Source organism: Oncorhynchus tshawytscha, linkage group LG33 (genome assembly GCF_018296145.1).
Source record: "Oncorhynchus tshawytscha isolate Ot180627B linkage group LG33, Otsh_v2.0, whole genome shotgun sequence".
Taxonomy (NCBI): Eukaryota; Metazoa; Chordata; class Actinopteri; order Salmoniformes; family Salmonidae; genus Oncorhynchus; species Oncorhynchus tshawytscha.
The window spans coordinates 11434527-11449910 of NC_056461.1; the positions used below are offsets into that span (position 1 = coordinate 11434527).

Sequence of the window (15384 nt, forward strand, 5' to 3'; positions counted from 1 at the left end):
ACGTTTGCCTTAGAAAAACAGTCAAAAACATAAATCACAGAACGAACAAAATTTGAACCCAAGAGATTAGAGTTTTGTTACTAAGACTCATCCACCATGTTATTTTCTCACTTTCTAACCTAATACACAACATATATTTTTATTTTTTATTTCTTAGACAATCACTTATGGAGTCACTTCTCTTCCCGGGCACGTCCTCTCTGGGCCCGCCCTTTCTACCTCAGTACATTACAGCACTAGTAGCTCCTGTGGTCTGCAGTCCAAAAACAGATGGCGTCATTAGCAGTGTATCACTGGAGGTCGCTGTGTATTATGGCCAGTACTCTAACCCTCATTTGTAATGTAATAACAGGTCATTTACCAGGATCCTGCTGTAGCTCGCCTGCCATTGCTGAAATTAATACATAACATAGACCGTAGGACTGCACTATAATGTCAGGACCAATATGTTTTCCAGAGGGGTGATTCCTCACTAAACCAGGACAAAAAAATAGCATGATTTTTACAAAATGTCATCCTTAAAATATTATTTTTGGAGGAAGGATTGTTAGCATATAATTGATATTTTGATCTTAGAGCATAATTGAGACATGTATTTAAAGTTGGAATATTTTTGACTTTTTGGCCTTATATTGTTTAATTTTGTTTGTTTGTTTAATATTGTTTAATTTGTAGGTGCTACAAAGCAAAAATTGTGGTGTCATGAAGCTTTTTTGTTGTTGGACGTAAAAGACTAAAACACCAAGAAATCAGCTCCAAGTCCATTTTTATTTTGGAACTCTGTATCAAAGTATTCCCACGCATAATAGAGCTGTACACTCAATGGCCAGTTTATTGAGTACACCAATCTGGTACCGGGACGGACTGCCATTTGCCTCCAGAACAGCCTGAATTATTTGGGTAATGGAAACGTTGCTCAATTAGTACCAGGGGGCCTAACGTGTGCCAAGAAAATATTCCCCACACCAGGCAGGATGGGGCCATGGACTCATGCTGCTTACTCCAAATTGTGACTGTGTCAACAGGAACTAGGATTCGTCAGATCAGGCAATATTTTTCCACTCCTCAATTGTCCAGTGTTGGTGATCCAGCCTGGTCTCATATTTTTATTTTTTATTTAATTTTTTATTTAACCTTTTATTTAACTAGGCAAGTCAGTTAAGAACAAATTGTTATTTACAATGACGGCCTAGGAACAGTGGGTTAACTGCCTTGTTCAGGGGCAGAACGACCAACCTTTTGGTTACTGGCCCAATGCTCTAACTACTAGGCAGCCTACCGCCCCTCATAGACTCGACATAACATAGTAAATGTAAATCCGGGACATTCAAATTATTATGATTTGTGCCTTTTGGTGTGATTACATGAGGCAGATGGTTACTTAAGGCAAAACTAAAGGAGGGTGGTTTGATGGGTGGGCATATGATGCAAACCACTAGCATCCCGCAAAGGTTGTGTGTTCAAATCTCATCAACAGCATGGTCATTACACCTTGTGCTAGGGACAATAAAAGGCCATTCTAAATGTGCAGCTTTGTCACACAACACAATGCCACAGATGTCTCAAGTTTTGAGGGTGTGTGCAATTGGTATGCTGACTGCATGAATGCCCACCAGAGCTCTTGCCAGAGAATTTAATGTTAATTTCCCTCCCATAAGCTGCCTCCAACATCGTTTTAGAGAATTTGGCTGTATGTCTAACTGGCCTCCCAACCACAGGCCATTGTGCGTGGGTACAGGTTAGTAGAGGTAATTTGTACATGAAGGTAGGGGTGAAGTGTCTATACATAGATAATAAAGATTGAGTAGCAGCAGTGTAAAAACAAAGGGGGGTCAATGTAAATAGTCCGGGTGGCTATTTGATTAATTTAGCATGATAATGCACGGCCCCATATCGCAGGGACCTGTACACAATCCCTGGAAGCTGAAAATGTCCCAGTTTTTCCATGGCCTGCATACTCACCAGACATGTCACCCATTGAGCACGTTTGGGATGCTCTGGATCAACATGTACAACAGCATGTTCCAGTTCCCACCAATATCCAGCAACTTCACACAGCCATTGAAGAGGAGTGGGACAACATTCCACAGGCCACGAGCCTGATCAACTCTATGCAAAGGAGATGTCGTACTGCATGAGGCAAATGGTGGTCACACCAGATACGGACTGGTTTTCTGATCCACGCCAATACTTTTTTTTTTTAAAGATATGTGACAAGGGCTGTGGAGGTCACAAAGCCAATAACTGCCGGGGTCATGGTAATTGACATAAACACATTTAGCATCTCGTGGCTTCCCTACAAGCCACTGCTGCAGGCCTTTGGAACATCTACATTTGAAAAAGGCAAATCCATGCAATATAGCCTACACCTTCACAATAAATTCATGATTTATTTTAGACAGGTCTAAAGAAACATGAAATTAAGAAAATGTAGTCTATTTTAGAAGAACAGAATAGCATACTCTGAGTTGTCCTTATGTTAGGTCCTCATCTGGCTGTGCCATATGGCTGTGGGCTACACTAGTTCATTTAGCAGACAAGATTTGCTTAGAATTCTGTGACCTTTTACATTATTTTATAGTATGAAGAATAAAATGAACAAAGCTGAATAAAATATAAAGGAAATGTTCTCGAAACGATTTGAGGGACATATTCTGTGTTAAGCAGTTAACAAAGAAATAGGTACTCCTATATGCCTAATTTAGAGTTATTAATGTAACTTTAGTTGTTCTACAAACGTTGGGCTATATGTTTTGATTTTTAATACATTGAAAGGTTCCATGATGCGACTAATGATGATTTGAAAATAGTTGCATGAAAGGCATGAGCTCTGCTTTGTTTTTCTTCACAGGCTGTACACACTTCATCAGTCTCTCATTCAAAATTTGACAAGCACTTGATAATGCCTTGAATTTCCCGGCAGCATCACCTTTTGTGTGGCCGTAATCCTCCATAAACAAAATCCATGCCTTTTGTGGCCAGTGGCCATTGTGCCCTTGGCTGAATATAATAATGATAATTCCCTTCTCCTACAGTGCTGCTTCCTCCGAAGCACCTCTCACTCACATGGCTCTACATCACGTGATTGGTCTTTCTCACAGGCTAAAAGTGAAGACAGACACATCTGGGACGCAACTGCACAAGTCCTTATCCAATTCCGAGTTGCGTATTTAAGATATCGGAAGAACTGTCCACAATTACTTTTCGTCAGCCAACAAGATGAGTAGGCCTACCGAACAGCAAAAGCTTTTTATTTTTTATTTGACCTTTATTTAACATCTCAAAGATAATCAATGGAAACCGGATGCACATGAGTTGAATTTCGAGTCTCATAGCAAAGGCTCTGAATTCTTATGTAAATGAGTTATTTCTGTTTTATACTTTTAAATGTGCAAACATTTCTAAAAACCTGTTTTCGCTTTGTCATTATGGGGTATTGTGTGCAGATTCAGAGAAAAAAATCTATGTGATCCATTTTAGAATAAGACTGTAACGTAACAAAATGTGGAAAAAGAGAAGTGGTCTGAACACTTTCCGAATGCACTGTATGGGTACGGCTACGTGAGGTGTGCGACTATAATTAGAAAAAGCTGCCAAAAGAAATCATTATTTCTTGTCTTACGCTGGGTATCATTCACAAGTGGAAAATATATAATTTACAAGTGATGGGCTAATATTTGTTACCTGTCAGACTATTCTTGATTTAATCTTGTCTTTATGTATTCTAAATAATATATGTTTAAATATAATAATATATGTTTATGTATTCTAAATAATATTTGTTTTGATTTAGAGTGGACCATTATCATGCACCTTTCTCGAAACAGTGGCTGGGGAAAAAATGCATGTCATCTATGCAATTAAATAGCAAATGGAGAAATCCATAGATGGCCTAATGAATTCATTTCAATTGACTGATTTCCTTATGGACTGTTTATTTTTTTGTATTTCCGACTTTTAAGCCACTTTGCAACTACTTAGCGTGTTATTGAACCCTTCCCCTAATCTTAACTCTTTAAATGGATACAATGGGATTTTGGCAGTGAGGCCTTTTATCTACTTCCCTGGAGTCAGATGAACTTGTGGATACCATTAACATGTTTTTCTGTCTGGTATGTAGGAAGTTAGAGGTAGTTTCCCGAGACAATGCTAACTAGCATCATGACTGGAAATCTTTGGGTATCTTCTAGTAAATACCTCTGCCAATATCCCAAAGTATTCCTTTAACCTAACTCCTAACCTTAATCCTAACCTAACCCTTAGCCTAGCTAATGTTAGCCACAACAAATTGGAATTAATACAATTTTGCACATTGGAAACATCTAATCAAATCAAATCAAATTTTATTTGTCACATACACATGGTTAGCAGATGTTAATGCGAGTGTAGCGAAATGCTTGTGCTTCTAGTTCCGACAATGCAGTAATAACGAGCAAGTAATCTAACTAACAATTCCAAAAAAAACTACTGTCATACACAGTGTAAGGGGATAAAGAATATGTACATAAGGATATATGAATGAGTGATGGTACAGAGCAGCATAGGCAAGATACAGTAGATGATATCGAGTACAGTATATACATATGAGATAAGTATGTAAACCAAGTGGCATAGTTAAAGTGGCTAGTGATACATGTATTACATAAGGATGCAGTCGATGATGTAGAGTACAGTATCAACGTATGCATGAGATGAACAATGTAGGGTAAGTAACATTATATAAGGTAGCATTGTTTAAAGTGGCTAGTGATATATTTACAACATTTCCCATCAATTCCCATGATTAAAGTGGCTGGAGTAGAGTCAGTGTCATTGACAGTGTGTTGGCAGTAGCCACTCAATGTTAGTGGTGGCTGTTTAACAGTCTGATGGCCTTGAGATAGAAGCTGTTTTTCAGTCTCTCGGTCCCAGCTTTGATGCACCTGTACTGACCTCGCCTTCTGGATGGCAGCGGGGTGAACAGGCAGTGGCTCGGGTGGTTGATGTCCTTGATGATCTTTATGGCCTTCCTGTAGCATCGGGTGGTGTAGGTGTCCTGGAGGGCAGGTAGTTTGCCCCGGTGATGCGTTGTGCAGACCTCACTACCCTATGGAGAGCCTTACGGTTGAGGGCGGTGCAGTTGCCATACCAGGCGGTGATACAGCCCGCCAGGATGCTCTCGATTGTGCATCTGTAGAAGTTTGTGAGTGCTTTTGGTGACAAGCCGAATTTCTTCAGCCTCCTGAGGTTGAAGAGGCGCTGCTGCGCCTTCCTCACGATGCTGTCTGTGTGAGTGGACCAATTCAGTTTGTCTGTGATGTGTATGCCGAGGAACTTAAAACTTGCTACCCTCTCCACTACTGTTCCATCGATGTGGATGGGGGTGTTCCCTCTGCTGTTTCCTGAAGTCCACAATCATCTCCTTAGTTTTGTTGACGTTGAGTGTGAGGTTATTTTCCTGACACCACACTCCGAGGGCCCTCACCTCCTCCCTGTAGGCCGTCTCGTCGTTGTTGGTAATCAAGCCTACCACTGTTGTGTCGTCCGCAAACTTGATGATTGAGTTGGAGGCGTGCATGGCCACGCAGTCGTGGGTGAACAGGGAGTACAGGAGAGGGCTCAGAACGCACCCTTGTGGGGCCCCAGTGTTGAGGATCAGCGGGGAGGAGATGTTGTTGCCTACCCTCACCACCTGGGGGCGGCCCGTCAGGAAGTCCAGTACCCAGTTGCACAGGGCGGGGTCGAGACCCAGGGTCTCGAGCTTGATGACGAGCTTGGAGGGTACTATGGTGTTGAATGCCGAGCTGTAGTCGATGAACAGCATTCTCACATAGGTATTCCTCTTGTCCAGATGGGTTAGGGCAGTGTGCAGTGTGGTTGAGATTGCATCGTCTGTGGACCTATTTGGGCGGTAAGCAAATTGGAGTGGGTCAAGGGTGTCAGGTAGGGTGGAGGTGATATGGTCCTTGACTAGTCTCTCAAAGCACTTCATGATGACGGATGTGAGTGCTACGGGCGGTAGTCGTTTAGCTCAGTTACCTTAGCTTTCTTGGGAACAGGAACAATGGTGGCCCTCTTGAAGCATGTGGGAACAGCAGACTGGTATAGGGATTGATTGAATATGTCCGTAAACACACCGGCCAGCTGGTCTGCGCATGCTCTGAGGGCGCAGCTGGGGATGCCGTCTGGGCCTGCAGCCTTGCGAGGGTTAACACGTTTAAATGTCTTACTCACTTCGGCTGCAGTGAAGGAGAGACCGCATGTTTCCGTTGCAGGCCGTGTCAGTGGCACTGTATTGTCCTCAAAGCGGGCAAAAAGTTATTTAGTCTGCCTGGGAGCAAGACATCCTGGTCCGTGACTGTGCTGGGTTTCTTCCTGTAGTCCGTGATTGACTGTAGACCCTGCCACATACCTCTTGTGTCTGAGCCGTTGAATTGAGATTCTACTTTGTCTCTGTACTGGCGCTTAGCTTGTTTGATAGCCTTGCGGAGGGAATAGCTGCACTGTTTGTATTCAGTCATGTTACCAGACACCTTGCCCTGATTAAAAGCAGTGGTTCGTGCCTTCAGTTTCACACGAATGCTGCCATCAATCCACGGTTTCTGGTTAGGGAATGTTTTAATCGTTGCTATGGGAACGACATCTTCAACGCACGTTCTAATGAACTCGCACACCGTATCAGCATATTCGTCAATGTTGTTGTCTGACGCAATACGAAACATCTCCCAGTCCACGTGATGGAAGCAGTCTTGGAGTGTGGAGTCAGCTTGGTCGGACCAGCGTTGGACAGACCTCAGCGTGGGAGCTTCTTGTTTTAGTTTCTGTCTGTAGGCAGGGATCAACAAAATGGAGTCGTGGTCAGCTTTTCCGAAAGGGGGCGGGGCAGGGCCTTATATGCGTTGCGGAAGTTAGAGTAACAATGATCCAGGGTCTTTCCACCCCTGGTTGCGCAATCGATATGCTGATAAAATTTAGGGAGTCTTGTTTTCAGATTAGCCTTGTTAAAATCCCCAGCTACAATGAATGCAGCCTCCGGATAAATCGTTTCCAGTTTGCAGAGAGTTAAATAAAGTTTGTTCAGAGCCATCGATGTGTCTGCTTGGGGGACGGCTGTGATTATAATAAAGAATTCTCTTGGTAGATAATTCTACATTTGATTGAGGAATTCTAAATCAGGTGAACAGAAGGATTTGAGTTCCATGTTTCTTTCATCACACCATGTCACGTTAGTCATAAGGCATACGCCCCCGCCCCTCTTCTTACCAGAAAGATGTTTGTTTCTGTCGGCGCGATGCGTGGAGAAACCCGTTGGCTGCACCGCTTCGGATTGCGTCTCTCCAGTTAGCCATGTTTCCGTGAAGCAAAGAACGTTACAGTCTCTGATGTCCCTCTGGAATGCTACCCTTGCTTGGATTTCATCAACCTTGTTGTCAAGAGACTGGACATTGGCAAGAAGAATGCTAGGGAGTGGTGCACGATGTGCCCGTCTCCGGAGTCTGACCAGAAGACCGCTTCGTTTCCCTCTTTTTCTGAGTCGATTTTTTTTTTTTGGTCGCTGCATGTGATCCACTCGGTTACACTGGTTGTAAGGCAGAACCCAGGATCCGCATCGCGAAAAACATATTCTTGGTCGTACTGATGGTGAGTTGACGCTGATCTTATATTCAGTAGTTCTTCTCGGCTGTATGTAAAGAAACCTAAGATGACCTGGGGTACTAGTGTAAGAAATAACACGTAAAAAAACAAAAAACTGCATAGTTTCCTAGGAACGCGAGCGAGGCGGCCATCTCTGTCGGCGCCGGAAGTACAAAGAATGGGCAATATTGTACGTTTTGCAAATTTGCAACATATTGTACATTTTTAGCAAATTCGTAACATATGATACGAATTGTAGTTCATAATTTGTCATGCAAAATGGATGATGGACATCCACAAATTAATGCATACCATACAAAAAGTAACATATACTAAATAGAGTGTCCTGGAAAGAATAATATGAAATTCTGAGATCAGGCTGGGTGATCATGTGCCCACTGAAGCCGCCACTTGTTTTTAGCTGATAGGAGTGGAACCAGATGTTGTCGTCTGCTGCAATAGCCCATCCGTGACAAGGACTGATGAGTTGTTCCGTTCTGCATACCACTGTTATACTGCACCGTTATTTGTCTGTTAGTTTGCACGATTCTTGCCATTTATCTTTCGGCTTCTCATCAACAAGCTGTTCTCGCCCACAGGACTGTCGCTGACTGGAGGTTGTACTTTTGTCGCACCATTCTCGCTAAAACCCTAGACACTGTTGTGCACGGAAAGCCCATGAAGCTGGCCATTTCTGAGATACTGGAACCTGCGTGCCGGGCAGCAACGATCATACCATGCTCAAAGTCTCTTAGGTCACTCATTTTGCCCATTCTAACATTCAATCGAACAGTAACTGAATGCCTCGATGCCTGTCTGCCTGCTTTATATAGCAAGCCACGGCCCTTTGACTCACTGTCTGTTGGAGAGAACCATTTTCGTTAACAGGGTGATGTACCTGATAAACTGGCAACTCAGTGTATGTGTTCGTATACAGATGTAAGCAAGGTTTGAAATTATTGTTTTTGTCAAATATTATATATGTTTGGGCTTCTTGTGGCTATTTGTAATTATGTTCCCGGCTCGCTGACCATCAGCTCAAGAAAATATCAGCCTGCGGCTGAATCTAGTTGATGATCTCTGCTGTAGGTAGACACGCCATAACAGCTTTTTTTCTTTTTTTTTGTCGAGTGTTCATGCAGAGGTGTTGTAACGCCTTCGACTAGATTTTGTGTATAGAGCACACTTCTGGCAAAACAGAATTCAGTTTTTCCTCCAGGTTTTCTGTAATGTTGCAAACTAACATAAGCAAAAACTCTGCAGGTTGTGTCCTACCCAGTGACAAACAACATGCATTACCCCTTCTACGGCCATATGGGGGAGGGTTGTTAAAATGTAACAGAATTCAATTTGCCGCTGGAAGTCAGCAGACCAAACGAGCCGTTTCTACTAATTCAAAATACTCGAGACTTCCAAAGGAGGCGTGACAACAACATGGAGGTATGGCTATGCGAGACTACATTGCCTACTATGTCAATCTGTATAAACTGGGCCATAACTTTAAAATTAGCAGAGATCCTACTCTCAAACTTTGAAAAGCCCGTGGAGTATATTATGCTCAATATTATAAAAGATTTGGCTAATCAAAAATGGTAGATTTTCAACATTAATGTATATAGTTTTCAATATTTATTAATTCATGTCATTTTTTGTTGAAATTAAAGTACTATTCATATTACAGAACAAAGCTTCATATGACACCGATTCTTGCTTTTGTACCACTTACAGATGAAAGGAGGCCTGGCTAAGGCCAAAATGTCAACAATATTCCAACTTCAATTAATTAATTCTCAATTATGCTTTTAGATACAAATGTAAAATATATGTCAACAATCCTTCCTCAAAATTTAATTTTGTGAAAATCCCCCAAATTATGGTCTTTTTTTGTTCTGGTTTTGTGAGGAATCACCCACAGGCACATCACTAGGACTGGCTCCTCTGTCACACACGCAGAAGGATGTACATACGCAGGCCAGGCACGCATAGCGATCAATCCTTTGGTGCCGAGTGCTGTGATCTCATTTCCTGCTGACTCTGCTGAACTGACCAACAGGCCTCAGATATCTCTGTCACTGATATTGGAGGTGTGCGTCTCACTGTCTGAAAATGCATTTTATTTTTCTAAAAAGAAAACGATCCATCTTCACAATCCTGACTGAGCTATTACTCTGAGCTCTTGTTTATAACTTTTCAGTGTTCCCTGATCAATCATGTCATGTCATGGTAGTTATTACAATTTTATAAAAAAATGTATAGAATGGTGCATTATTGAACAGGGAACATATGACTCTTAAATATGATTTCTTTTTTTTAATCCCACAACCCCAAGACAACACACATACACACACTATTTTATTTTCATATTGGTGCAGCATATTGTTTGACCATTGCATTCTGAACCTTGACTTGCAGGTGCTGACCGTCCTGCAAGAGGTGTTCCCGGCGGTGCAGGCAGCAGAGATGGCTGTGAAGCTCCGCCCCCTGTGGTGGGAGGGCTGGCAGACACTGGGCCGTGCCCAGCTTAGTCTGGGAGAGGTGGACCTGGTCAGTATTACCGTACATTTGTCATACCATTGTGCCAGCCTGGTCCTTTTGAGCAACTATGGAGGATGTGTAACCAGGCCAGCTTGGTTGGCCCGGGTAGGTTTTGCGCTGTAGTGTGACAAGCATTCAAGTTGTGTTTTATGCACAACTAGGTAGCCTAACTTGAGATCCAGGTGCATAAAAACCAAGATATTAGTGCATAATGCACTTCTCCCTTTGACATCAATGCAAGGTTTAAGTGAACAACTGTAATGCATCTCATGTTAGGTTTCAGTCCACTGTAGGGAGGTGAGTCTGCAGAGAAGTGGCCCTAGCTTGTCTGTCATCCCCACATACACTAATGTGCCAGTCATTACCCTGAGCTCCTATTTATAACTGTTCTCTGTGTAATAAAGTGGCTCTTCTTTAAAAGCACATCCAAGTGCCCGGGGCATGGAAGATTACTTAAAGTGCCCAACAGTGCTCACCTGAACCTCTCTGTACAGTGGGTATCATACGTATTCACCCCCTTGGATTTCTTCACATGTTATCGTTACAAAATGGGATTGAAATGGATTTAATTGTTGTTTTTTTTGTCAAAATAGAAGAACAGTTCTAACATTTTTTTTTAAAGATTCATGAAAAATGAAAGTATTCACACCCCTGAGTTAATACATGTTAGAATCACCTTTGGCAGTGATTACAGCTTTCAAGTCTTCATGGGTAAGTCTCTAAGAGCCTTGCACACCTGGATTATGCAATATTTGCCAGTTTTGTTCTTTTCAAAATGATTCAAGCTCTGTCAAGGTGTTGGCGATAATGGTAAGACAGCAATTTTCAAGTCTTGCCATGCAGATTTAAGTCAGAACTGTAACTTGGCCACTCAGGAACATTAACTGTCTTGGTAATCAATTCCAATGTTGATTTGGCCTTGTGTTGTAGGTTATTGTCCTGCTGAAAGGTACATTTGTCTCCCAGTGTCTGGTGTAAAGCAGACTGAAGTAGGTTTTCCTGTAGGATTTTGCATGTGCTTAGTTCCAGACCATTTATTTGTATCCTGAATAACTCCAGAGTCTTTGCTAATGTCAAGCATAACCATACCATGAAGCAACCACCACCATGCTTGAAAATAAGTAGGCAGTTACTCAGTGATGTGTTGTTGGATTTCCCCCAAATATAAGGCTTTGCATTTAGGCCAAACGGTTTGTTCCTTTTGCAGTATTACTTTAGTGGAATATTTTTTTATTCAGTGTATTTTTATTTTCACTCTGTCAATTGTGGAGTCACTACAATGTTGTTGATCCAGCCTCCGTTTTCTCCCATCACAGCCATTGAATTCTGTAGCTGTTTTAAAATCACCAATGGCCTCGTGGTGACATCCCTAAGCAGTTTCCTTTCTATCTTGCAGCTCATTTTAGAAGGACGACTGTATCTTTGATGTGTCTAGTTGGTTTAATACATCATCCCCAGCATAATTATTAACTTGACCATGCTTAAAGAGATTAAATGTCTGATTTTGTTATTGTTACCCATCTACCAATCATTGCCCTTCTTTGAGGCTTTCAACAAGCTACCTCTTCTTTATAGTTGAATATGTGCTTGGAATTCAGTACTTGACTGATGATGTGTGTATGGGGGCCAGAGAAAGGGGTAGTTAGTCATTCAAAAATCATCTCAATCCCTATTATAATTTATTGTGTAATTTGTTAAACCAAATTTGACTCTAGAATTAAGAAGCTTTCCTAAAAAAAAGGAAGTGAATACTAATGCAAAGAGGATATTGAATTTTCTTTTTAATTTGACATTATGGAGAGTTTTGTGTAGAAATTTCAAGCTGTTTAAAGGCAGTCAACTTATTGTATGTACACTTCTGACCCACTGAATTATAAGCGAAATAGTCTGTCTGTAAACAATTGTTGGAAAAATGACTTGTGTCATGCAATAAAAAAAAAACACAACTAAATATTTTTTAATCCCACTTTGTAACACAACAAAATGTGAACTAAATCTAAAGGGTGTGAATGATTTCCACTCAGTGGCGACCCGTCATTCAGGTCAGGTGGGGCACCTTTTTAGCTTAAACAAATATAAAGTTTGGACAACCCTACTTATTCAAGGGTTTTACTTTTCTTTGTACTATTTTCTACATTAGAATAATTGTGAAGACATCAAAACTATGAAATAACACACATGGAATCATGTAGTAACCAAAAAAGTGTTAAACAATTCAAATATATTTTATATTTGAGATTCTTCAATGTAGCCACCCTTTGCCTTGATGACAGCTTCGTACACTCTTGGCATTCTCACAACCAACTTCACATGGAATGCTTTTCCAACAGTCTTTAAGCAGTTGTTGGCTGCTTTTCCTTCTCTGTGGTCCAACTCATCCAAAACCATCTCAATTGGGTTGAGGTTGGGTGATTGTAGAGGCCAGGTCATCTGATGCAGCACGGCATCGCTCTCCTTCTTGGTCAAATAGCCCTTACACAGTCTGGAGGTGTATGGGGTCATTGTCCTGTTGAAAAACAAATGATAGTCCCACTAAGCGTAAACCAGATGGGATGGCATGTCGCTGCAAAATTCTGTGGTAGCCATGCTGGTTAAGTGTGCCTTGAATTCTAAATATATCACTGACAGTGTCACCGGCAAAGCACCCACAACATCACACACCTTCCTCCATGCTTCACGGTGGGAACAACACGTGTCTCACAAAGACATGGCAGTTGAAACCATAAATCTCATATTTAGACTCATCAGACCAAAGGACAGATTTCCACCAGTCTAATGTCCATTGCTTGTGTTTCTTGGACTAAGCAAGTCTCTTCTTATTATTGGTGTCCTTTCGTTGGGGTTTCTTTGCATCAATTCGACCATGAAGGCCTGATTCACGCAGTCACCTATGAACAGTTGATTTTGAGATGTGTCTGTTACTTGAACTCTGAAGCATTTATTTGGGCAGCTATTTCTGAAGCTGGTAAATCTCGCAAACTTATCCTCTGCAGCAGTCGTAACTCTGGGTCTTCCTTACCTGCCTTTAAAAAAAATGTTTTTGACATTGATGTTGCTGACAAATGTAGTTTCTACTGACAATTGAGTTGTGGTCCGAAGTCTGGGTTTAAGGGTCTCTTTTCCAAGCTTAAAAGGATGAACATTAAACATTGGCCAATCTGTCAATCAAGCATAACTTCTGCTGCGCTCAAAACAACTGTAAACTCGGAACTGGGAAATCTGACTTCAAGACAACTGGGAACTCGAGAGAGAAAAAACCTCTGTCTGGGAAAATACGTTTTGAACGGTCATCCAACTCTGAATTGTAAGTCGGGAACTCTGGCCTCTTTCTAGAGTTCTGACTTGAAGATCACTGACGTCATCATGATTCGACTTTTCTGATTTCCCAGTTTTCTTGAAAGCACCATAAATCCAGAGAATACCAGACTTTGACAAAGTTTGATGACAAAATTTGCCCATGAAGTACCGCCGTGCCACCTTCCTGTTCAAGTGAGCACAGCACCACAAGGTGAGGTGTATTGTATGCTGCTGCATAAATGATGTAAGATGCCTGGGAGATATGTACACTATAGCTAAGAAAGTTATACTAAGTGTATGTTGTGTAGTAAGCTGTTTGTATCCCATGTGCCTCACCCAAATAATGTGGTCCCTTTCCCCTATTAATTTCACCTACTGTTCTGACTTGGTGGTGCACATGTAGCTTATAGCCTGTTTTAGAGAAATGTAATCATAGAATATTGTAAATGCTTTCATTGTCTGCTTATATGCCCCCTGTATTTATCACTCGGTTCTAACTTGGTGTACAGGGAGAATACTGTAAGAACGGCCCATTTTCTAAATTCTGTCGCTGTACATTTCAAAAGTGCTGAACAAATAGTTATATTGACTACATCTGTCCTACCTTGCTCATTAATGTCTCAATCGGAATTACGGATTGCCTCTTATCCGCTCGTCGTACCCTTATGCCGTAGTTTGTACATCTCAATTGTCAGTAGAAACATTTGTTTTAAGCAAGTCAGCCATATCAGCTATGTGTTTGTAAAAGGAAAAACATTAGGCTGAATGAACCATTTTGCTGCCAGACAAAGCTCCGCTGATAGCCAGGTGTAGCAGTGGTAAGGTGTTGGTACTGCTGTTGTGACTCTGCTGTTGGTACAGCTTTATGTAGGCCCTAACAGTTTGTGGGCACCATTTGTCACCATTTATAGTGTAATTAATCTATAGTTTAGTGTTGTGTAGTGGCTTTTCTGGAATGCATCTTTAAAAGAAAAATGTTGTTTTGTTTGCCCCATCAAGATGTACATGCTAAAATTGCCACTATCTGTATGAAAACTGGCTGGATCACAGTTAGACTACTCCTCTGCTGTTTAGAGAGGAGAGAAAAACAACACCTCGCTGAACTCAAGAAACCCTATGGCTAATGGCCCTGTGTACATTTCTCCATCTCTAATGTCCCAGGGCAACAGAACTGTCAGAAGTGTTCCCAAAACAACAATGGGAAGTGTTGAAAATTGCCTGAGCTGAAGCTCGCCAAATATATACACACTTCCAATACATATAATGGATAGGTATTAGGAGGAGAGGAGAAAGTGCCTGTCTATTTTAAGAGGGGCTTGTTCAGTCGAGTTTCAGGACATTGTGTGCATCGACATGTTTGAGTAGTGCGATGTTTGCACATGGACTGGCGCAGTGATCTCCGGCATCACATATTCAAGTCTCCTGTTTGTTTTTTCATGTTTGCTTTTCTCTCTCTCTTTTCGATCTACCTTATAGTTTTCGCTTAGTCTGTTTCCCGCTGTTTTTTTCTGGCATTTATCTTTCCTTTTCTCTATTTCTCTCTCTTTACCTAGTGCCCGGAATTCACTCTTAATGGCATGTGTGCTATAATTAGGTGTCTAACGGTTCACTAAACCAGCAGTGGCGACATACTCTCTCTAATCTGCTGGGAAACCAACATATTCCCAAACTGAAGATTTAAACAATGATGGAGAATCCTCTTGGTTTATCGACCCCACCACTCACCATCGTACAGAACATGTTCCTGGCTGCGCCTCAACAAGAACATGTTTGAAATGTGGCAATTATTTATTTCAGCTCAGATTTACTCAAGTCATACAATACAGCGTAGGCATAGCCTAGTTTTTTAAATTGTTATTTTATGTATTCATTCGGGTTCACAGAGCAGACCGAACCTAGATCCCCCACCCTCCACCCCCACCCCCACGGTTCAGTATG

At 41.6% G+C, this 15384-nt stretch overlaps 1 protein-coding gene across 1 annotated transcript in view; it reads left to right on the forward strand.

Moving 5' to 3' along the window:
- The window catches only part of LOC112230883 (tetratricopeptide repeat protein 33), a 54053-nt gene that overhangs the window by 31823 nt on the left and 6846 nt on the right, over window positions 1-15384 (forward strand). Inside the window, exon 3 of the mRNA XM_024397229.2 lies at window positions 10027-10158. Coding sequence (XP_024252997.1) covers window positions 10027-10158 — 132 coding nt within the window. The remainder of the gene's footprint in view (window positions 1-10026; window positions 10159-15384) is intronic.